The 22,570-nt window shown below is 41.3% G+C and overlaps 1 protein-coding gene across 1 annotated transcript in view; it reads right to left on the reverse strand.

The window, feature by feature from the left end:
- Window positions 1–9,516: 9,516 nt before the first annotated feature.
- TAF3 (TATA-box binding protein associated factor 3) overlaps window positions 9,517–22,570 on the reverse strand; it is a 203,301-nt gene continuing 190,247 nt past the window's right edge. Inside the window, exons 5-7 of the mRNA XM_004447154.4 lie at window positions 15,754–16,000; window positions 12,626–12,732; window positions 9,517–11,566 (exon numbers count right to left, since the gene is read on the reverse strand). Coding sequence (XP_004447211.2) covers window positions 11,452–11,566; window positions 12,626–12,732; window positions 15,754–16,000 — 469 coding nt within the window. The 3' untranslated portion in view covers window positions 9,517–11,451. The remainder of the gene's footprint in view (window positions 11,567–12,625; window positions 12,733–15,753; window positions 16,001–22,570) is intronic.

A 22,570-nucleotide genomic window follows, 5' to 3' on the forward strand; every position in this document is an offset into this window, starting at 1 on the left:
CTTCTTCACATAAGGCGCACTGTTTCTCTTCGCCTTCCCGCGCACTGTTTGTCTACTTTCTGACATTTCTCCACTTAATATGAAAGACCAGCTTTTCTGGTGAAAAAAAAAAAAAATCAGACAATGCCAGTGAAGACAAGTGAGAAGCTGTGTTAAGGTCTGTTTGTTTGAAAGACACAGCTGTCGTCACATCTGAGCTTTGGCTGCAGGGAAAATATGTCTCACTTGGGCCTTTGCTTGCTCCTGCTCCAAACTTTATTTTTCTTCTGATCTTTGAGCATTAATGAAACATGATTAACAACCCAGTGAAAGTTATCAGTTTGCAAACTCTTACCAAGTGCATTCTTGTTTCCAGGTGCATTATACGTGTTAAAATTCAGAGCAATTTGGTGTTACATGACTGTATATAAATTCAAAGACGTGTGAGCTGTAGATAATTACGCCATGTGTTTTTATATAAACATCCTTCCGATGATTCTTCATTTACAAACTTAGAAGTGTTATGCTTCTCAAGGACAGAGTGGGCCACTGTCAAATGTCAGCATTAGCCGATTACTTGGGAAAGGAAGTGCCTCGCTGTAAGTCAAAAATACCCTCTTCTGAATGCGGTTGGGAGTTCTGCTGCATTAAAGGACTGTATTGTCGGTGATTTTTCCTACAGGGGCTCGTTTTGGTTTGGTGGCCTGGTAATTTGAAGCCCTCAAGCAGGTTTTGGTATTATGTATTCCATAGTAGCCCTTCTCTATTGTTTTTGGTGATTCGAAACAAAGTTTAGTGATGATGATTTGTAGGTAGGAACATTTGGAAAACTGATTAACCACCCAAGAAACGGCATAGACTTCGAAAGAGCCTAGTTACCACCTCAGTGCTGGAAACCATGTGGAAGCAGCCAAATGGCCGTAGATTCAGTGTATTTATGACCAAGTAGATCCCACTGATGTTTATATGAAAGGCTAAATCCACAAGGTAGATATTTTCTTTCTTTCTTCCTTCCTTCCTTTTTTTTGGTACCGGAGACCTTGGAATGAACCCGTATGTGGGAAGCAGGTGCTCAACTGCTTGCCGTAGAGATTTCTCACTAAAACTTTTATACAAACCACTGACAACTGATTTTTTTAAAAGATTATTTTATTTCTCCCCTCCCTCCCCCCCATTGTTTTGCACTCGCTGTCTGCTCTCTGTGTTCTTCTGCGTCTGCTCGTCTTCTCTTCGGGAGGCACCAGGACCGATCTGGGATCTTCTGGAGTGGGAGAGGGTTGCTTGATCTCTTGCACCGCCTCAGCATCCTGATCTGCTGCATCTCTTATTGTCTCTTCTCTGCATCTCCTTTTGTTGTGTCATCCTGCTGCACCAGCTCTCTGCATGGGCCAGCCCTCTGTGCGGGCCAGCACTCCTGCACGAATCAGCACTCCTCCGTGGGCTGGCACTCCACGTGGGCCAGCTCACCACACGGGCCAGCTCGCCTTCTCCAGGAGGCCCCGGGCATCGAACCCTGGACCTCCTATATGGTAGACGGGAGCCCTGTTGCTTGAGCCACATCCACTTCTCTGATATTTTGTGCCTATTCTTTATGTTAATTTTAACCAAAATTTACTTTTCAAAATTGTTGGGTAGTAAGCAGTTTCTGATTGGGTTCCAGTCACACAACACCCAGAGCCCTTCGGCTCTTGATGTGACATCGTGGCAGGCGGGATAGAATTCAGGTGTCACCACCTCTTAAACAGAACTCATTGGTTTATAGCTTTTCAAATCTCAAACACAGAATGCTAGAGCTACAGAGGCATATATGTTGCACACAACTTGTTTGTTTCAAAATGAAAGAGCAGAGGCCCTGGGACCTGTAGTCAGGAGGCGGCTATGACATTGAAGCTTGCCGCCGGCCTCTCACGTAAGTCCCCTCTCCGGCCATATGGGAGACTAGGATCTCAAGGACATAGCAAGGAATACCCACATCCGTGGCTGTGCTGGAACTGTGCTCCGTAATAGGTTCGCTCCTAGCCATGTGTGGCTATTTAGATTTCACGGAGTGAAAACTAATTCAGGGGAGCAGATGTAGCTCAGTGGTTGAGGACCTGCTTCCCGTGCATGAGTTCCTGGCTTCCACCCCTGGTACCTCCTAAAAACAAGCAAACAAGAAAACCAGCTCTCTCTGGGGAGCGGATGGAGCCCAGGGGCTGAGCACCTGCCTCCCACCTAGCGAGTCCTGGGTCCCATCTCTGGTACTTCCTAACAACAACAAGAAAAACAAAACCTAGTTGAGCGTCTCAGGCACAGGAGCCGCGTTTCAGGTACTCAGCAACCACATCTGGCGGTGGCTACCGTATTCTCGAGTATAGAAAGTTCCCATCATCACGGCGAGTTCTATTGAACGGTGCTGGCCTAGAACCGTGCCCGAGCCCCTGGATTGAAGGCAACGATGAAAGGGCACAGATGTTCCTGTGGAACCTGGATTCTTCAATGTGGACTGAGGGGTGTAGTGATACCCCCCTCCACCAGGGGCGGTGTCCCTATGAACCGACTGACTCTCTCCTCGCTCTAAGCGCGAGGTGGGCTCGGGGTGACTGCACAGAGGCCTGAGGTTGCCCAGGAACTGGAGTGTGCCCCCAGGCCTGCCGAGCAGCCCAGCTAGGGCTGTAGCTCCACGATTTACTCTTCCGTAAGGTAAGCCTCAGAGATTGCTGGGTGTGGTCATTAGAAAACGCCGAAGCCAAGCCAGCCGCTTGCTGCTGCGCTCACGCTGGCTCTGCGGTCCTGCTGCGCGGGGCACTGCCTGGCCCGTGCCGTATTCCTGCCTCTCCTTCCCGTCTGTTTAGTGTAGGGACTAGTTAAACGGAGCTGGACTGGCTGCGCCAGAGAAAAAGTACACTGGGAGGAAAGCTCTCTCTCCAGGTGATCTTCTATGTCAAATAAATCATTCCCTGATTAAAAACGGCCTAGGTAATGTCTGTGCAGCTTTTCCTTGATTGTAACATCAAGATCATGCTTTGAGTGGGGTATTGCAACTCAGGAAGGGAGGCTTTTAGGAAACCTAGAATTCATGGAAGCACTGATAAATGGTTGAGAGGGGGGAAAAAGGCACGATAGACATGACCGTCCATTAATTGGGTGCTTACCTGGTATTAAATGCTTTACAGACAATCTCACTGAATTTTCATAACTGTCCAGAGCAGGTGTTCTTATTCTTTTAGTTTTTTGAAAGATTTCTTTCTCTAGCTACACCCCCCGCTCCTTCTGCCATTGTCGCTCTCTGTGTCCATTCACTGTGTGTTCTTCTGTGTCTGCTTTTTTTCTCTTTAGGAGGCACCAGGAACCAATCCTGGGACTTTCCAGAGTGCAAGAGAGGCGCTCAATCTCTTGCACCGCCTCAGCTCCCTGGTCTGCTGTGTCTCTTATTGTCACTCCTCTGTCTCTCTCTTTTTTTTTTTTAAGATTTATCTTATTTATTTCTCTTCCCTTCCCCCAACCCCCGCCAGTTGTCTTCTCTCAGTGTCCATTCGCTGTGTGTTCTTCTGTGCCCACTTGTATTCTTGTCAGCAGTACTGGGAAACTGCGTCTCTTTTTGTTGCGTCATCTTGCTGCAACAGCTCTCCATGTGTGTGGCGCCATTCCTGGGCAGGCTGCACTTTTTTTTTTTTTCGCGTGGGGCGGCTCTCCTTACAGGGTGCACTCCTTGCGCGTGGGGCTCCCCTATGCGGGGGACACCCCTGTGTGGCACGGCGCTCCTTGCGCGCATCAGCACGGCACATGGGCCAGCTCCACATGGGTCAGGAGGCCCTGGGTTTGAACCGCGGACCTCGCATGTGATAGGTGGACGCTCTATCAGTTGAGCCACATCTGCTTCCCCTCTGTGTCTCTTTTTGTTGCATCACCTTGCTGTGCCAGTTCTCTGCTCAGGCCAGCTTGCCTTCACCAGGAGGCTCCGGGAATCAAACCCTGGACCTCCCATATGTAGAAAGGAGCCCAATCCCTTGAACCACATTCGCTTCCCTTTTTATACTTTTAAGAGAAGGAAACTGAGATTTAGAGAAGTAACATGATTTATTCGAGTTCATTCAGCAGTTGAGTGACATAGCCTGACTTCAAAACCAGGTTCTGATTCTAAAACCTGTGCTCTTGGATCCTACCATGCTCCCTAACATTCAGTTGAAGATCTAAACACAACTTGAAGGTAAGTCAGGCAGACAGAGAAGTAGTAACTTAATGAATAAAGCTCATCAAAAGCATGGTAAGCCTCTTCCCTGGGTCTTATGTCTGGCCAACTTTTAATTTTGAAAAATTGATGAAAATGGGAAGTGGATTTGGCCTAACGGATAGGGTGTCCACCTACCACATGGGAGGTCCAAGGTTCAAACCCCGGGCCTCCTAGACCCGTGTGGGGCTGGCCCACACGCAGTGCTGATGTGCACAAGGAGTGCCGTGCCACGTAGGGGAGCCCCATATGCAGGGAGTGCACCCCTTAAGGAGAGCCGCCCAGCATGAAAAAGAGTCCAGCCTGCCCACGTGTGGGGCCACACACACGTAGAGCTGATGTAGCAAGATGACACAACAAAACGAGACACAGATTCTGGGTGCCACTGACACAAGCAGACACAGAAGAACACAGACCGAATGGATACGGAGAGCAGACAATCTGGGGAGGGGGGGGGCGGGGAAGGGAGAGAAAAAAAAAATCTTTAAAAAAAATTGAAGAAAATATAAGTCAAAAATATTTCTTTGATCACATTTTGAGCAGTATTTGATTTAAAGCACAATTTCTAGAATTGTGCAGGCAAGTATAGGCACAGTGTTTTCATGGGCCAGGCACCCGCCACGTCCTGCAGAAGGACGTATGCCTCCCCCAAAGGATTTTTAAAGTTCTTTGCTGCACTCCCCTCCACTCCCCACCCCTCTAAAACAAAACAAAACAAATGAACAGCTGCAGCTGATGGGCGCATTTGCATTTGGGACTTGGGTAGAGGATGGCACTCCAGGTGATCTGTTCATGGGGCTTGAGAAGGTTGTGTTCCCCACCTACCTTGCTTAGAAGATCTGGTTGCAGCTGTCCTCACTAATCCTTCAGAGTAAAAAAAAATAATCCTCATAGTTTTCTTTTTGAAAATTATACAGGTGTTTTATTAATGCACCCTACCCCCCCCCCCCTTACCTTACTTCCTTGGCAAAAGTGCTCTTCATTGTTCCTTTAAGCAATTCCTAAGGCACTTAGCATGATTGGATTATCAAAAATCAGAGATACATCATTTCGGTAGATTGATTTTCATCTTCTTGGAGAGGCTCAATCTTTTGTTTTCATCCTGTTTCAGATCCAATAATTTTTCCTGAGGTTATAATTTTAGAAACTTCCTTTTCTTCATAAAGGTTTTTTTAATTGTAGAAAAGTTCAAACAGGAAAATACCTAAACGTATACATACAGGTTTTAAAAAAATATATATTTTTTAGGTCCTGGGGCCGGAGGATTGAACTCGGGACCTTCAAGACCTCAGATGTGGGAAGCTGGGGCTCAACCATCGAGCCACATCGGCTCTCCTACATACAGGTTTTTTAATTGAAGATTTATTTTATTTATTCCCCCACCCCCATCACCCCGTTGTGTGTTGCTTATCTTCTCTTTAGGAGGCACCAGGAACTGAACCTGGGACTCCCATGTAGGAGGTGGAAGCCCAATCACTTGAGCCACATGTGCTTCCCTACATACAGTTGTTTTTCTTTAAAGATTTATTTTTTATTTCTTTCTTTCTCCCTCCACCCCTCCCCGCCCCGTTGTCTGCTCTCTGTGTCCATTCGCTGTGTGTTCTTCTGTGTCCACTTGTATTCTTGTCAGCGGCACCGGGAATCTGTGTCTCTTTTTGTTGTGTCATCTTGCTGTGCCAGCTCTCCGTGTGTGTGGCGCCACTCCTGGGCAGGCTGTGCTTTTGTCACGTGTGGCAGCTCTCCTTACGGGGAGCGCTCCTTGTGCGTGGGGCTCCCCTACATGGGGACACCCCTGCGTGGCACGGCACTCCTTGCGTGCATCAGCACTGCGCATGGGCCAGCTCCACATAGGTCAAGGAGGTCCAGGGTTTGAACCCTGGACCTCCCATGTGGTAGACGGACGCTCTATCCAGTGAGGCAAATCCACTTTCCCCTACATAGTTTTAATAGTTATAAAGTGAAACCCGTCCAAAGTCCTCCTAGGTCAAGAAATGGGACATACCTGTACCCTAGAAGCCCCTGGCCTCGCTTATCTCTTCCGCCTCAGCTTCCCTCCCTCCCCACAGACTTAATCCCCATCCTTACTTTCATGATCATTTCCTTGTTTTACCACTTTTAAAATAAATTCCTAAACATTATAGTATAGTTCTTAAATTTAGTTTTTATTTCTTCTATTTTGTTATCTTTTTTTCTATTTTTTATTGTTTTTTTCCTGATAGTATAGTTTTGTCTGGTTTTGAACTTTATATAAGGACTCATACTATGTGTGGTATGTCTTTATTATTTCACAACAACCTTTTATGCTAAGATTCCCCTTACTCGTATTGACCATCTTTCTGGGAACTTCTGTAGGTATCCGTTTTTGAGGGGTGCACTACCTTTTAAATGTATTACCTGTTATGGCTGTACTCCAACACAGGAGTCAAGCCATCACATTTCATCTTTGTATGTGCCCACAGTGCATGTGCCCTGCCCAGAGAGAGAGATGCTCAGGGAAGTCTGTTGGAGAAGTGTGTGCAGATACAGATATTTGCAGGACATTCTGGGCCTATGATTTATTTTTATGAATGTTGCAGGTCGCCATATCAAAATCAATAGAATGAAGGAAAGATGAGGAATTGGTTATTTAGAAATCCACTTATAAAGAATTCATTGTCTAAAAACTAGCAAAAAAGTTTAACCAATATTCCAAATAATTTAACAAGAAGAATTAATCAGAATATAACCTGATATTTTTTATCTACTTGAAATTCCTCTGGAAGGCACTTTAATAGCTCTATGTGAGTTACCTTGAACCAGTTCCAACATTTTCTTGAACCCATTTAACTTGGCAATAGTTAACTCATCAAGGACAACGATGAAATTCTTCAGGTTTGTGTTGCTTTGCTTAAGATAGTCCCATTCTAAACATTTCATTAATAAAAAATAAGACCAAACAAACCCAAACCAAAATCCCCCCCAAAACCCCACAAAAGGTTAATAAAATACTAACTGGGTTCCAAGGATATAGTAGGAAATTATTGCTCAGGGCTAAGAAATATGTTTCTGCTCTGAAAGTCCAACACTTTTTAAATCCTGCAGAGTTTATAGATCTATATTTTCATATAATGACCACTATGCTAGTTTCCAGATAGGTTCAGGTAATGGCTCAGCTTCTAATTATTATTGTAAAATATATAAACATTCAAAGCATAAGATTATGTCAAAATTAAAAACCGCTTGCACTCTAAGGTGGATGATAGATTAAGTATAGAAAAACAAGAAAAGGACAACTTTGGAATATATATAGAATTTGACAAGATACATTAGAAGACATAGCACATTGTGGGAAAGACGCCAGTATCATGGAGAAAGAAAAACAACTAGAGGAGCTCGGAAACCAGACTACTAGCAAACCTGAACTTGGATCAAATATGTTTTGCCATCTCCATAAAAAATGCCTAGCAGATGTTGGAAAAGCAGATGAAAGTATTTAAAAACTGTTTTTATGCAAGCCAATTAAAAACTGAATTGTCCAGGATGGTAACTAGCTACTGTTTTTTAATAATTCACATATGAACTGAATGCACATATTTAAAACAAATTGAGAATAAACTGTTTCGCTGTCCTCTTAAATATCTAATTACAGTGTCATCTACTGGCCTGCACACATGGATTAGTAGTTACTTTATACTTTTTAGGCTACAACTAATCCAAGATTCTCAAAGAAATAGCTTCCTAACAGAATGACTGATACTATTGTGGGAAGAGACATTATTCACAACATTATCTATTTCATTCTGCAGTCAAGGTACTGCATCTACTTTTAAACCTAAACTTCTAAAGAAAACTGCTATGATCTAAAGAGATTGGCCATAAAACTATTTGTATTGAAAACTTAGCCAGCGGGCCTTCAGTGAACTTCATTCATTAGCATTCTCACTGGCAAAGGTTTCCATATCTCCGTGTTCATTTTATACTTTAATTTGGTTGGTAGGTCTTTGTTTAATCATCCTATTGAAAGGAGAACAAAGGCGGTTTAGGTGATACAGTAGAGAAATGCACTATATTTTATCTCTGAAAAAGCCCGACAAAGTCAGAGGACTCTGATACCTTCTGATTTTCTTCAGGACAGACATTTGGAACCATAAATCAGCTGGAGGATAAAGATCCTCACTGTGCCTGGCTGCAGACACCTCCAGAAGAGAAACACCTTGCCAGCCGGAGGGACGACGGCCTGCGAGCTCCGCAGATTATCTCACCCAAGACCTGCTCGGTTTCCGGTTTCCGGGCTTGAGGGTGTCTTTTTCGTAAATACCTCCTCCGTAAATACCTCTTCCAATAGAATCGCTAGCAGGCACGAATTTTCTCCCCCTTTTCCTTCCCTGACTTTCTTTATAAAGTATTGATACGAAGGTGAAACGATAGTGTTGGAATAAATTATGTAAAATAGTTCACGATTCTACTTACAAGTAGAAAACATCTAACCCTTCAAAGGGAAATACTTGTCATTCCTTTCTCTCAATTAAAGTAGTTCCTCAAATTCCTGCTGCTGCTGGCCATTTCTTCTCCCTCAAATGTCAAAACTCAAGTTTTCTGACTGTTTAGGCCTCTAAAATTTTTCTCCTGATTACATCATTTTCCCAATTTATCCCTTTCCCCTCTTGTTCAATACGGGCTCCCCTCCCTTCATTAAGGAAAGTAAATTAATCTCCATGCTCTTTGGAATATCTGTAGTATTTCTAAGATGCTCTTTTTCTTCAGTGTTACTTTATGGAGAATGATTAGGCTCAACTTTTTAACTTTTCTTTGTAATGCAGGCATTTCACTTTCTAATCCTTCTCTTTCTTTTCTTTTGCAGTTTCTTGAACTTCCCTTGGTAGGTGTCCTGGACAGCCATCCACTAGAGACCGCGGCCACCAGCTCGTTTCACACAGGCCACTGAACAGTCGTAAGACGGTAACAACTTCTGGTCTCTAGTGACCTGGACTGGATCCAACTCACTGACCTAGAGGTGAAAGGCTCTGTATTCCATTACTAATCCCTTGAGCTATCCAGCCCCTGAAAATGATTCTTTGGTTTTATTATTGCAAAGACCATTTATAAAATCATGAACTGGATTTAGGAAAGCAACCATGAAATAGCAAGGGACAACAAACTGATTGAAATTCCTTAAAGGTAGTGTGGGCTGAAGTCTCTCTGACAGTTGGATTGGGGGGAAAGTTATATACAGGCACCTCCATTTGTATAGCAGTAGCATGTCCTGCTCACTTAATCGTGGCAACTTTAGATCCACTGACCATGCCTCAAGGAACTAAATCCTAAATAAAGAAAATGGAAAAGCAAACTATGAAATAGCCAATAATCTTTATTTTGCACTTCCCCCACCCTCATCCCTCTCCAAAGAGCACTAATGGGTATATTTGTGCATGTGAAAAAATTGTATAAAGTGTTTAGAATTATCTCAAATTAATAAAAAAAAACAAAAACAAAAACACCACACATATCAACGTGTGTGTGTGTGTGTGTGTGTGTGTGTGTGTGTATGCTTTGCTTCTTTGCAGGGATAGAAAAAGTTTGGCCTCCACAACAAGAAGCGCAAGGTAATACTGCACTCCTAGAAGGTCTAGTCCATTTCCATTGATTTGCAAATTAACATTCATGGCAGAAAACCTCATTTCTCTAACCACAGAATATGTTTTAAAAGATGATTAATTCATACATGAATATCAATTTACTTGGCATTTCAAAAAAAATCACAATTTCTATGAATAGATTTGTAATAGGTTCAAAGCCCATATTCTGGCATTCAAGATATCCATCACACCGGCCCAAATTGGGATTATGTCAAAATCAAGTAAGAGTTCATATTTATTTTAAAGTTGCTAAAATATGCTAATAAAATTAAATTTGATGCTTTACATTAAAAATAAAATATTTGGTTTACCTCTCAGACATCTGTAACATATAATAAATAGTGGGCAGCATAGTAATATAATAAAGTTTTGTGATACCCTGAAATTTGATGAGTTTTCCTTAAAAAATTCATAATATACTTCATTTTAGCCTTAAACCACAATATCAATGTGTTAACAGCTTTGCAGAAATAAAACAATATAAACACAAAATGCTACAGTATATGTTTGTTTGTTTTTTTTTACTTTCATGGAATCTACATGTCCTTTTAATAGAAATAAGCAAAATAAATTTACAGAGAAAATAGATAACAAACAAAACAACTTCAAATTGTAAACTATAAATTTAAATTGCCTTGTTTTCCTTCCAACTGCTAGGGTCCTTTTTGCACAATGTTTTGGGCACTGCACAGGTGCAACTGCAGGTAAATTACTGTGAACTATGGCTCTTTTTTTCCAGCCTTCTTTGCTTTATATACAGCAGTCATTACAGACATGGCTGAAATCACAGGGGATTTCAGAGAAAGCCAGAATTAAGCACGATAAAAATTTAAAAAATAACTACTTCATAAATATTTATTATTTACATTAGGGGAAATCTTTTCATATGAAGAGTTTTTATACAAGTTGATGAAATGTACAAGCATTGAGGAGAGACTCCAGCAGTTTAAGAAGGGCAAAATTAGAATGCAACAAAGATATAAAATATGTTACAGTAAACAAAAATAATTTGCACCAAAGTAAACAGGACATGATAGAAACCCTTTTCTTAAAAAATATAAGGTATTTCACAAAAACCTGAACATTTTACATGTTAGTACTAAAAACGAGGGGTGGGGTAAAGCTTCATATATTCTCATCACAAAAATATTTACCAATACCCCAACTGGAGTCTTCTTCTGTAATATTATGATTCTCTTACTGCAGAGGGAAAACTGTGTACAAGCTAATGACATCCTTAAATTATGGTCCAGGCAGTTTACACATTATCATCTCATCTAGTACCTTAATCACAAGGCCCCGGAGAGAATAAAGAAAATCAAGAAGGAAGATGTCTGTTTCTTTGTTGGTTGTTTGTTTTTATTATTAATACTTGTCACTGGTAATAGAAGAACGGAGGCGTGGCTGTCCTTCTGCTGTGGACCCACTTGCGTGTCTCTTTAATCACACTACCAGGAGCCCACAGGGGCCAGTCTGTCTCAGAAGGGGAAAATCCAGAGGGATGGCAAATTCCTGCCCTCGACCTTCCAAGGTTCATTATCCGAAGAATCTGGTGGTAGATGTGATGGCAGAATTGCACCAACTCCCGTCCAGAGGCGTCGGGACAGAAGCCTGAGCTGCTCCTGCACACTCGGGCCACCTGCAGCCTTAGTGCGCCCGGTGCTTCCGCTTTTTGTGCTTTTTATCTTTCTTCTTGTTGGCACACTTGGGACAGAACCACTGCATTTCTTCTGGTGGTGCGGCCATTATTCCCACGCAGGGCCTGCACAACAAGAACAAAGACAAGAAAGATGTTGTGGAGGTGGCTGCTGAGGGGTGTGGAAGTTTCCTTTCTGGAGTAATGAAATTGTTCGAAGGGTTTTTTGTGGTGACGCATTCAACATTGTGATTATGTGAAAGGCCAGTGGTTGTACACTTTGGATAGATTTGTATGGTATGTGAATATATCTCAATAAAAGTGCTTTAAAAAAGATTTTGGAGAAACAAGCTATTGATATATTCTTTTCCTTTCTATGTTTTAAAATAATTTATAAAGTCGATTCTATATTTACCAGAAATCAAGGCTAAACAGCTTTAATTATGGAGCACTATTGTTGGGCATGTGGATTGTTGTTAACATAATGCCCCTTTTCATTGGCCTACTGGAGAAGTTAATTATTTCATTCATCCTTTCAGCCAGGAATATGATAATTCCTTTGAGCAACTATTTTATTTTATTGTGCATATATCACAAATTCATATCTTTTTGTATCTGATAAAATGGGAAGATTATTGATTAATTTTGATAGTGCTTCTTCAGTTTTGGGGAGCTCTTGAAGAGCTCTGAAAAGCAGAGAGCTTTCTATTTCTGTGGTTTGTACCATGTCTACAGAGGGGTCACCTCTTACTGTCAAGTGCTGCAGCTCTTAAATCACTGGAAAGAGAGGAAAGGGAAAGCCCTATATTTCTTTTTATAAGAAGGAGATAAGCTATGCAAAATATTTGGAATTTAGGCTCAAAAACAGTGGTCCAAAAAGTCGCTTTTTGTGATTAATTATATTTTACTTAGGATTATTTTCTGTAAATACTTTTAAAAAGCAAGTATTATGTCAGTATTACACTAGGGAAACAGGGCTCAGAGGTTTTAGGGTGCATTTGCTATAGAGTACTTGAACTGGGAGATGTTCCAGGGCGGTCCAGAGTCCCTCATCTAATTTGTGAATTTATCCTCTTGGAGGGTCACTGGAGCTGCCGTCACGCAGCAATGCCCAGTACACGTGCCTGCGACCCCAACCGCCAAGAGGCCACGCCCGCAGGTGTGCCCGGGGCCCTGGCCACTTACCAGTGGTACCAGTCATCACAGTCATCACAGCCAATCATTGGGCTTCCGTCGTCAGGTTTGTTACATCCAGGACAGATCCAGATCTGATTACCCCACTCATCTCTGATCTGATGTTTTTGGAGGAGGAAGAAGCCAATTCAGGTATGGAATAAAGAAAAAGAACCAAAAAGAGGACAGAATAAGAATCATTACTTTATACTGTAAATCTAATAAACAGATAAAACTTAATTATATATAGTAGATTAACACTTCACTAAAGCCATGATCATGGCCATCCCTAAACTAGGATGACATGAAAAAGAAAACAGCTAAAAAGTCCTTGGTGATAAGACATTTCTAATGAATTCTGATATTCTACACTGCCTTTTGAAAGAACAAAGCAGTTTATAATCATTACTGTGAACAATATGACCTATAACCCCCTTTCTCTAAAAAAAATTACTGTAACCACACAAATCCTTAATTATTAGGGTCTTTAGGGCAGTAACAATTGACATTTTTGAACGCTATAGAGCTCAACCATACGTAGTTTCCTCAATCACATTCACTGGCATAGAATTAATATATACAGCCAAATGTGCCTGTATCACCTTATTACTTATTAGCCAAACCCTTCTCCTGAACTAGCTGATAAGATCAAGGATATAAAAGAGTTGTTACTAAGTAACTTTCCATTCCCTTTATGACATTTTCAGTAAAGTGCAATCAACTAAAGGGCAAATGAAACAAGGGGCTCAGGAGGCCAAAACAGCTACACATTTAAACATTGTGTTGCTACTAATGTTGTGTGCTCTGCAGTTTATTTTACTTCAGTTAGCAGTTCCAAGAGGAAGCATCCCTAACTGTAGCACTTCCGCAAATCCCGTATTAACAAGAGTAGGTGAGAAGAAACAATTCTACCACCGGCATTCAGAAACAGCAACCACCAGAAGCTGAGCTTCAAATGTTTTTACAATAAAACCGCTTATCATTTCAGTCTGTTTATTTTTGTAAGTTTATAGTTTCTTCCCAAACTTTCAAATATCACACTGCCTATATGATGCAAAAAAGAAATGGTTTGTGTGTGAGCAGTGTGTTGGAGGGATATATAGTTCATTATATCCATGTTTTCGTTTTAAGGCCTATCATTTTTGAAAAGTCTCTACAAAGGCAAACCACATCGATATGAAAGCCTCTTAAATCTGTGGGCAGCTACACCCCTGTCCTACCCCCAATCACTCGAATTTCAAGAAAAAAGGAAACACGGGGAGAGACCACCAGTCCCCATGTACCAGTGTCTGGGGGCTGAGGCTGGCCCAGCACCCTTGCCCTCGGCTCCCGTGCATGGCCAGTCCTGCTGCTGGCTGACCTTTCTTGAAGTCAGAAGGTAGGGCCTCTGTGTGCTGCATGAGAAATTTGCTGCCATACCCATAATAGCTAACATCCAGCACATCACAGTTTACTAAGCTCTTTCAGACATCTTACTTTGTTTAATCATCACAAAACAACCCTTGGATAGGTTACGGTGGGGAAAGTGGAGCTCACAGAATTTAAGTGCTATTTCTGACATCACACTCGAGGCAGTGACAATCTGGCTTTTTGCTCCAAAGTCTATGTCATTCCTCGAAACCACACATTTTATCCTCTGTGCACAAAGTGTCTCTTTAGGAGAAAGAAGGCTCTTTCCCCCCACACTGTCTATTCAAATCTGATCCTTCTCCAGGGAGCTAGCTCCAAATTCCACTGGGGTATCAGAATGTTAGAGCTAGAACATACCCCAGAGATCTAGTCTGACACCAAGCCTTACTTACAGATGGAGCAAGGGAGTGAGGAGGTTAAATATAAAAATCTTCCCTGATGAACCCATCTTGGGGTGCCGTTTCCTAAATTAAACACCTATAGCAACTGGTCCTTTGCATACTCTATTTTTTTTTAATTATTTATTTATTTATTTTTTTAAATTACATTATGAAAAATATGAGGTCCCATTCAACCCCACCGCCCCCGCCCCCCACTCCCCCCACAGCAACACTCTCTCCCATCATCATGACACATCCATTGTACCTGGTAATGCATACTCTATTTTTGTCTTGAATTGGTAATTTAACATTTTTCTCTTAATTTTCATGTCTTTATATCCTCTCTTGAATACATTTAAGAATCTCTTAAATTTATCATTACAATGCCTCAAATATTTGATGATTTGTTGAAATTTCCTATCAAAACCCTAAAAGAGATATGGTATGTGTTCAGTTTGTAACAGCAAATATCAGAAGCCCTACCCGGCCACTTTCCAGTCAGATTCCTTGTCCCACAGACCAGAGCTGTCACCAGGTGCACGTGTCACCACACACATTTTTGGCACACGGAGGCCTTTATGTGCCCAAAACATTTTGTTTTGCTTGTGTGTCGCTCTCCAGTGCCCAAAGAGCATATTTATACAGAGCCCTTCTTCACTAGACTTACTGTGGGGTCTGACTAAGAACAAGCTCCTGGAGGCTGGATCCAGATTTGATATCCCTGCTGTGCTCAAGTCCAGGGAAACACCTCAGAACAGTCCCAGAACAAAGTGAGCTCAATCGACATTGTGAATTTTACAATCTGAGGACATGTTTGGATGCTCCGGAAGCTTTGTGTCCAAAAGTTCATTTTCATTTGATATGGAAGCACTGGCATATTTTGGATCATAGCCACAGAAATACCATAATTAGTGCTGTTACTTGTGAAGACTGCTCAAATTCGTTAGCTGGCCCGTAAGATCTGTGTACATGAGGTACATTTTAAAAAGAGAATTTAATGGCTGGATCAAGAATTCAATATGGGATTTGAATATCACTATCTCTATATTTGTACACTGATACTGTTGAATAGATGTATTCAGTCATATTTCAAAACAATCTGAAACAAAGAAAAACAATACTTTGCCATTGTTTACAGAAACCAAGTAGCTGAAAACATTGTGCGGTAACACTTTTCAGCCAGGGGATTTCCAAAAGCTTGAAACTGCATGCAGTGAAAATACCTTACCAGCCTCTGAAATTCTATAATGATCCATATGACAAGTCTTTTAAATTGAGAACATCTTCATGATAAAGGAGTAACAAGCCTAAGTGACCTCTTAGGTGCAGCGAAAACAAAACCTGACGCACCACGTAAGTGCTCACGGTCTCGGTCACGACGCTGCGCACGGGCGCCTTGGCGCTCCCCGAGGGCGCGGGCGCGGGCGCGGGCGGCAGGGCCGGCGCGGGCGCGGGCGGGGCCGGCGGCGGCGCGGGCGGCGCGGGCGGCAGGTGCGGCGGGGCGGGCGCCGGCGCGGGGGCCGGCGGCGGGCTTTTGGGTCTGTTCAAGGAAGGAGCCGGCTTAGCCTCTGGCGCTGGAACGACTTTGCTGATGACACTGTTTAAAAAAAAAAAGGGGGGTGGGGGAGAAAAGGAGAAGTTAAAAATAGGATAATTTAATCAAGTGGAATCTTTATAAAAACATGATCACGAATGAACTTTCTCCTTCTAGGAGCTGAAGCTTTTTTTAAGAATCCAGAGATAACTAAGGAACTTGGAATTCAAGGACCTTCATCCGTTGACCTCTCAACTCATTCAGCCGAATACTTATTTTCCCTCAGTGACCAGATGTCTAGACTTTTTTTTTAGCAGCCAACACCCAGGCACTGTTCACAGAAATAGATGTGATCTTGGAGTACCTGTGACGCACTGCTTAACTATCCCTGCTGTTGGCAGCTGCACTCCCCTCCCCGTGGGCCTGACTTCGCATCTGCCGTGTAACCTCTCTGGCCGGTGAACCAGGAGTAGAGGCCGGTGGCTACTTCTGAGGAGCTCGGGGGAGAGCCCGAGAGCCGTCAGAGACTCGAGCTGCTTCTCTTTTCTGTCTGCTCTGGGTCTCTAATGTCCCAGACAGAAGGGGCTGCTGGCTCAGCTCGAGTTCCAGCGTGAAGGGCGAGCGGAGCAGGGCCGTGACAAACATGTAACGTGAGGGAGAAATAAACATCTGCTGTTGGCAGCCACTGAGATTCTGGGGTTGTTAGAGACCACAATAAAACCTAGACCAAAGCGACTTTTAAAAAAGCTAGAATTTCTCTTCTCGATTCCAATGTTTCTTAATTTTTTATACTCTCAGTGCTATTGAAAAATAAAAATTTAAAGATTTTTCTCATTTCTGGATTTGGCTTGATTGCCAGGCATTTAAGACTGCAGCTTCTCACCAGGGCTACGAGGCACGAGGAACACAGCACGAATGCGGTCTGGTTCCCTAGCAGTAAAACAGCGACTTCCCTGGTGATGTTACCAACTAATAATTAGAGCTAGACAGCAATAATCTGTTTCTTCATCAAAAATATCTTATTCATATGACTCTGGACCCAGAGTCAGGATATCTGAGTCCAAATGCTAGATCTGCCATAGACTATATGTTATCTTGGATAAGTCATTTAAAAAATACCATTTCTTGATTGCCTATAAGAAGTTAGATACTATACTATGCACTTTACATATATCATCTCATTTACTTCTCCCAGCAACTTCAGAGAACTTATGATTACCCTTTTTATAGATAAGAAAACTGAGAATCAGAAAGATAAAGGAATCTGGGTAAGTTTTACACTGTTAGAGAGTAGTAGTGCCAGGAGTAAAACCGAGGCCTATTTGAGTCCAAAATTCTTTTTTTCTTCCTTTTAAGTTTCTTTATTTGAAAAAAAAATATATTTTTTTTGCATAGAGAAAACAATATAATAGCTAAGGTACAATCATACCTTTGTTATATGCGCATCAGCTCTCTCTCCCTCCCTCCCCAATAAATAACCATTGTTTTAAAGATGGTGGGTATGTTTTTGTATTTTTATTCTACATACTTTTTCTGTCTTTGTAGAAATCCATAAACAGTATATGCTATCCTATTAACTTGTGTGTTTTAACTTTTATATAAACATCTCATTATATTTATCCTTGGGAGCTAGCTTATCCCACTTAGTTTTGTCTTTTGATTTATCCACGCTAATATATATAGACCTATTTTATTTATTTATCATTTTTAATTGCTACATAGTATTCCCTGGTATAAATAAGTCAGTTTTCCATTGTCCCACTAAGGTACAGTTAGCTTACTTTTCCTTTTTCACTTTTATTAATGTGCAACAGTGAATTTATAAGTTAAATGTGTAAACACGTTTCAGAATTTCTGTTAGGACATATTTCTAGAAGCAAAATTGCTGGGTCATACATCCTTGCCTTTAATCACCCAACTGCCTCCTCTAGAATGAGTGTACCAGTCCATCTCATTCTGCTATTCCACACTTAATTTCCCAGGCCTTGCCTTTCTGATCAACAAAGTGGAGAATAAAAATAACTGCCTCATAGGCTGTAGTGAGAACTTGAATATAAGGAACCACCTCAAAACCTATATACACATTTAAGGTATGAGCACCAACACTGCATTCACAGTTGCTGCTTGTGATAACCCCATGCCATCATCGTCAACTGTACAATTCCACTTTCTTAAAGTCCTGGTTTAGATACCACCTTCACTAAGAAGCACTGATTCCTTGCTATTGTGGTCAGAAGTTTATAAAACATTAAATTATTTTCAAAATTCCATCATTATTTAAGTAAACAGCTTAACTAACGTTAATTGTGCTCTACTTGGCTACGCAAGTTTAGATTACCTTCCCAACTTGAAAATATCCAAAGACCAAGAGAACTTAACATAGGTTTGTTTGTGCAGGAGACAGTAAATGCTTAACACACTAATAGTGAATATATATTGAACGCTTCCTAGAAACCAAAGCCCCGAGAGATGAAGTACCTTGCACAAATTCACACAGTAGTATACAGGCCGAGCCAAGAATTAAACTGAGGCAGTCTGGTCCTACAACCCTGATTCTAACCACTATACGATACTGCCTCTCAATGCTTACTGAATGAATTTTGCCTTACTTATAAGGCAGCAGTTCAAAGGCATTACTATGGCAAACATTCCCTATTTTTATGGTTAGACTAACCATGTTAAAACATGCTACTTTTGGAAGTAGTTTCTCAAAATGGTTTAATACAAGGGTGCTGGAACCCAGAAAGGTAAGGATAACATAGTTGTTTTTGCATTTGCTTATGGCAAATCGGATCTTTGGTTTTGATAAAGAGGACAGAAGAAATCAGAGCTCGGGACCTACCCAAAGTAGAAATCCTAATAGGACTCCCTTTCCACATCAAGCTGGGATTCCCAAAGGCCTACACCTATAGAGTAAGGATTAATCAGAATCTCATAAACTTTCAGTTCTGGTGGTTCAGTACTCTATATTTAACTTGGAGTACTTCTAGACACTCAGTACAAATCATCCTGAAAGGAAGTAAGTTAAAATATAGGCCTTCTATTATTAACACAGATTTAAGAAAAAAGCACCATATAATCAAAGACAATCAGGTATATACAGAGGAAAAGTAGAGAACCAGAAAAAAAAAGAATAACAGACAGTATAAGGAGACCCTTGAAGACTTTACATATTAGAGTACCTACACAATAAAACAACTGCTGACACTGTTTAAAAAAAAAAAAAAAAACAAGCTTAAAAATACCTGTAGGTAATAGGAATTTATAGAGTAACCTACCAGTTTTGGAAAGATCAAACAGACCTTCCAGAAGTGAAAAATACAGAAAATGAAATTTAAAACTCAATGTGGAGCTGGCCCATGCACAGTGCTGATGCATGCAGGGTGCGCTGTGCCACGCAGGGGTGTCCCCCTATAGGGGAGCCCCACGTGCACGGAGTGAACCCCGTAAGGAGAGCTGCCCAGCACAAAGGAAGGTTCAGCCTGCCCAGGAATGGTGCCACACACACAGAGAGCTGACACAACAAGATGACGCAACAACAAAAAAACAGATCCCCGTGCCGCTGACAACAACAGAAGTGGACAAAGAAGAACACGCACCAAATAGACACAAAGAACAGACAACTGGAGCAGGGGGAGGGGAGAGAAATAAATAAATCTTAAAAAAAAACAAAAAACCCTCAATGGATAGGTTTAACAGCAGATCAGAAACAACTAAAGAGAGAAATGTGAATTGGATGGTACAGAAGAAATTATCAAAAATATAGATCGGAAAGGCAAAGAGGATATAATAATAAGGTCTAAGTAGTACATATTTAATCAAAATTCTAGAAGAGGGGATGAGAGAGAAGGATAATGGGGCAGAGGCTAACTGACTATCTGAGACTTCTTCAGAAACCAGTCCAGAATTAAGAAGCCCAACAAATCCCAGGCAAGATAAATAAAAAGAATCTGTATCTAGATACATAGAGTGAAACTATGAAACATCACAGACAAAAAGAAAAATCTGAAAACCTGCCAAAGGGAAGAAACAAAGAACAGCCAACTTCTAAACAGCAAAAAGGAAATCTAGAAGATAGTGGAATAATATCTTCATAGTGCTGAATAAAAATAAATTCTGTATTTGAAAGCATCTTCAAGAATAAGCATGAAATAAACACATATTTGGGCAAGTAAAATCTGAGGCTTTGCCACCAGCAGACACTTATTGAAAGAAATTCTAAAGCAGCAATTAAAAAACTTTTTGTTCCTAGGATCTCTTTGTATTCTTAAAAATTGAGAAATCGAAAGAGCTTTTGTTTTTGTGCATTATAGCTATCAATAGTTACCATATTAAAAACGAAAACAGAGAAATAAAAAAGTTACTAATTCAATAACAAACCCATTACATGGTAAAAGAGACAAAAAAAATTTTTTTTAGAAGAATGGCATTGTTTTATACTTTCGTAAATCACTTTAATGCATGCAGATGTAACTGAACCAAAAAAACTGACTTTTTGGATACTGCACCAAAATGTAACAAATGTTAATTCCTTAAAAGTTAGTTACAATGCGGAATCTGAAAGCATATCAATAAACTTTTGGAGAAGTGGATGTGGCTCAGGTGACTGGGCTCCCGCCTACTACACGGGAGGTTGCTGGTTCGGATCCTGGAGCCTCCTAGAGAAGACAGCGAGCTGGTGCAACAGGCAGGCATGGCATGCTGACACAATAAGAGATACAAGAAGAAAAAACATGATGAGAGACACAATAAAAACAGGGAGCAGAGGTTCCTGGTGCCTCCTAAAGACGATAGCCAGCTGATGTGAAGAGCGGCCACGGTGAGCTGGAGCAACAAGATGACACAAGAGATGTGGAGAGGAAAAATAGAATGAGAGACACAACAGAGTGGGGAGCAGAGGTGGCTCAAGTGACTGGGAGCCTTCCTCCCACATCAGATATCCTGGGTTCCGCTCCTGATGCCTCCTAAAGAAACAAGGAAGATGAGCAGATACAGCAAGTGAAAAGCAACAAGGTGGTGGGGAGAAATAAATAAAATAACTCTTAAAAAAAAAACTTTTCATATTCTGTTACATTAAAATCCATTGATCCAGCACTTTGAAATTACCTTTAGCCCATGCATGATTTTATAACATTATGCATCTTTCATTTGTAAAATATTGGTTCACTTAGTTATACAGATCTTCCAAATGTTTACACATTTCATCATATAACAGTAAAACAAAATTACAAATTAGTATCACCATCCATCTCATTAAAAATCTCTTTTGAGGAGCTGTCAAGTTCAGAGTAACAGATACAAGTTTTCCAAAATTCTAATTTTTGCACAAAAGCTTGAATTTTATAATTTATAATAAGTACTCTTAGGTACTATCTTTGAAGTAACAGGCTTACTTTACTTTGTTCATTTTTTTAGAACCTGCCTGCCAAATATCAAAGTCTGAATAACATTTGTTTACCTGTCATTTGTTCTTTCAAGTAAAAATGGTGTTCTGTGGCGAGTTCACCTTGTAACTCAAATAGGCAGGCAAGTGATTTTCCTCAATAAAATCATCATATTTTAGTATGGAGCAAAAATGTTTTATGAGTCCTTCCTATTTCATGACTTCCCATAGCATCATACAGAATATTAAAAACATGCAGGGAGCAGGTAAGGCTCAGTGGTTGAGCGCCTGCTTCCCACGTACGAGGTCATGGGTTCATTCCCTGGTACCTCCTAAAAAACCCCAGAAAAAAAAATAACAAAGAGCATGTATACTCAAGGGTTGAGATTTAATAAATCAATTAATCAAAATTACTGCATCATCAAGGATATTCTTAAGTGAAACTGGCATTTTTCACGGTGAGTGCATAGTAAGGAAAACAATGAGAGCTGGTAGAGTTTCGTGCCGCTACCTTCATTTGGCTAAAATGTCAGAAATTTACCATCATTGCTCTTACCCCATCAGTGAAAATGTCAACACAGTGAAAAAGGCAAATGACATCTCAGTATTACTATGAAAACAAACCCACTGAAAGGGCTTCAGGGACCGCCAGGAGTCTGTATAACATACTTTGAGTACCTCTGTTCTCAAGGAAATATATCAGGCAGAGGAAGGTGATCCCAATATAAGTTTGAGATGCAAGAAAGAATGAAGAGGAAGAAAGAAGATAAACATATGAATAAAGTTAAACAGAAATTGACTAGATAAAACAATGTTTTTATCTTACAGAGTAATGTATAACTGTAATAATATTTAATCAGGGGAAACGGACTTTGGCCCAGTGGTTGGGGCGTCCGTCTACCACATGGGAGGTCCGCGGTTCAAACCCCGGGCCTCCTTGACCCGTGTGGAACTGGCCCATGCGCAGTGCTGATGCGCGCAAGGAGTGCCATGCTACGCAGGGGTGTCCCCCGCGTAGGGGAGCCCCCACGCGCAAGGAGTGCACCCATAGGGAGAGCCGCCCAGCGTGAAGGAGGGAGCAGCCTGCCGAGGAATGGCGCCGCCCACACTTCCTGTGCCGCTGACGACAACAGAAGCGGACAGAGAAACAAGACGCAGCAAAAAGACACAGAAAACAGACAACCGGGGGAGGGGAGGGGATTTAAATAAATAAAAATAAATCTTTAAAAAAAAAAATTTAATCAGGAGGG

Source organism: Dasypus novemcinctus, chromosome 20 (genome assembly GCF_030445035.2).
Source record: "Dasypus novemcinctus isolate mDasNov1 chromosome 20, mDasNov1.1.hap2, whole genome shotgun sequence".
NCBI lineage: Eukaryota > Metazoa > Chordata > Mammalia > Cingulata > Dasypodidae > Dasypus > Dasypus novemcinctus.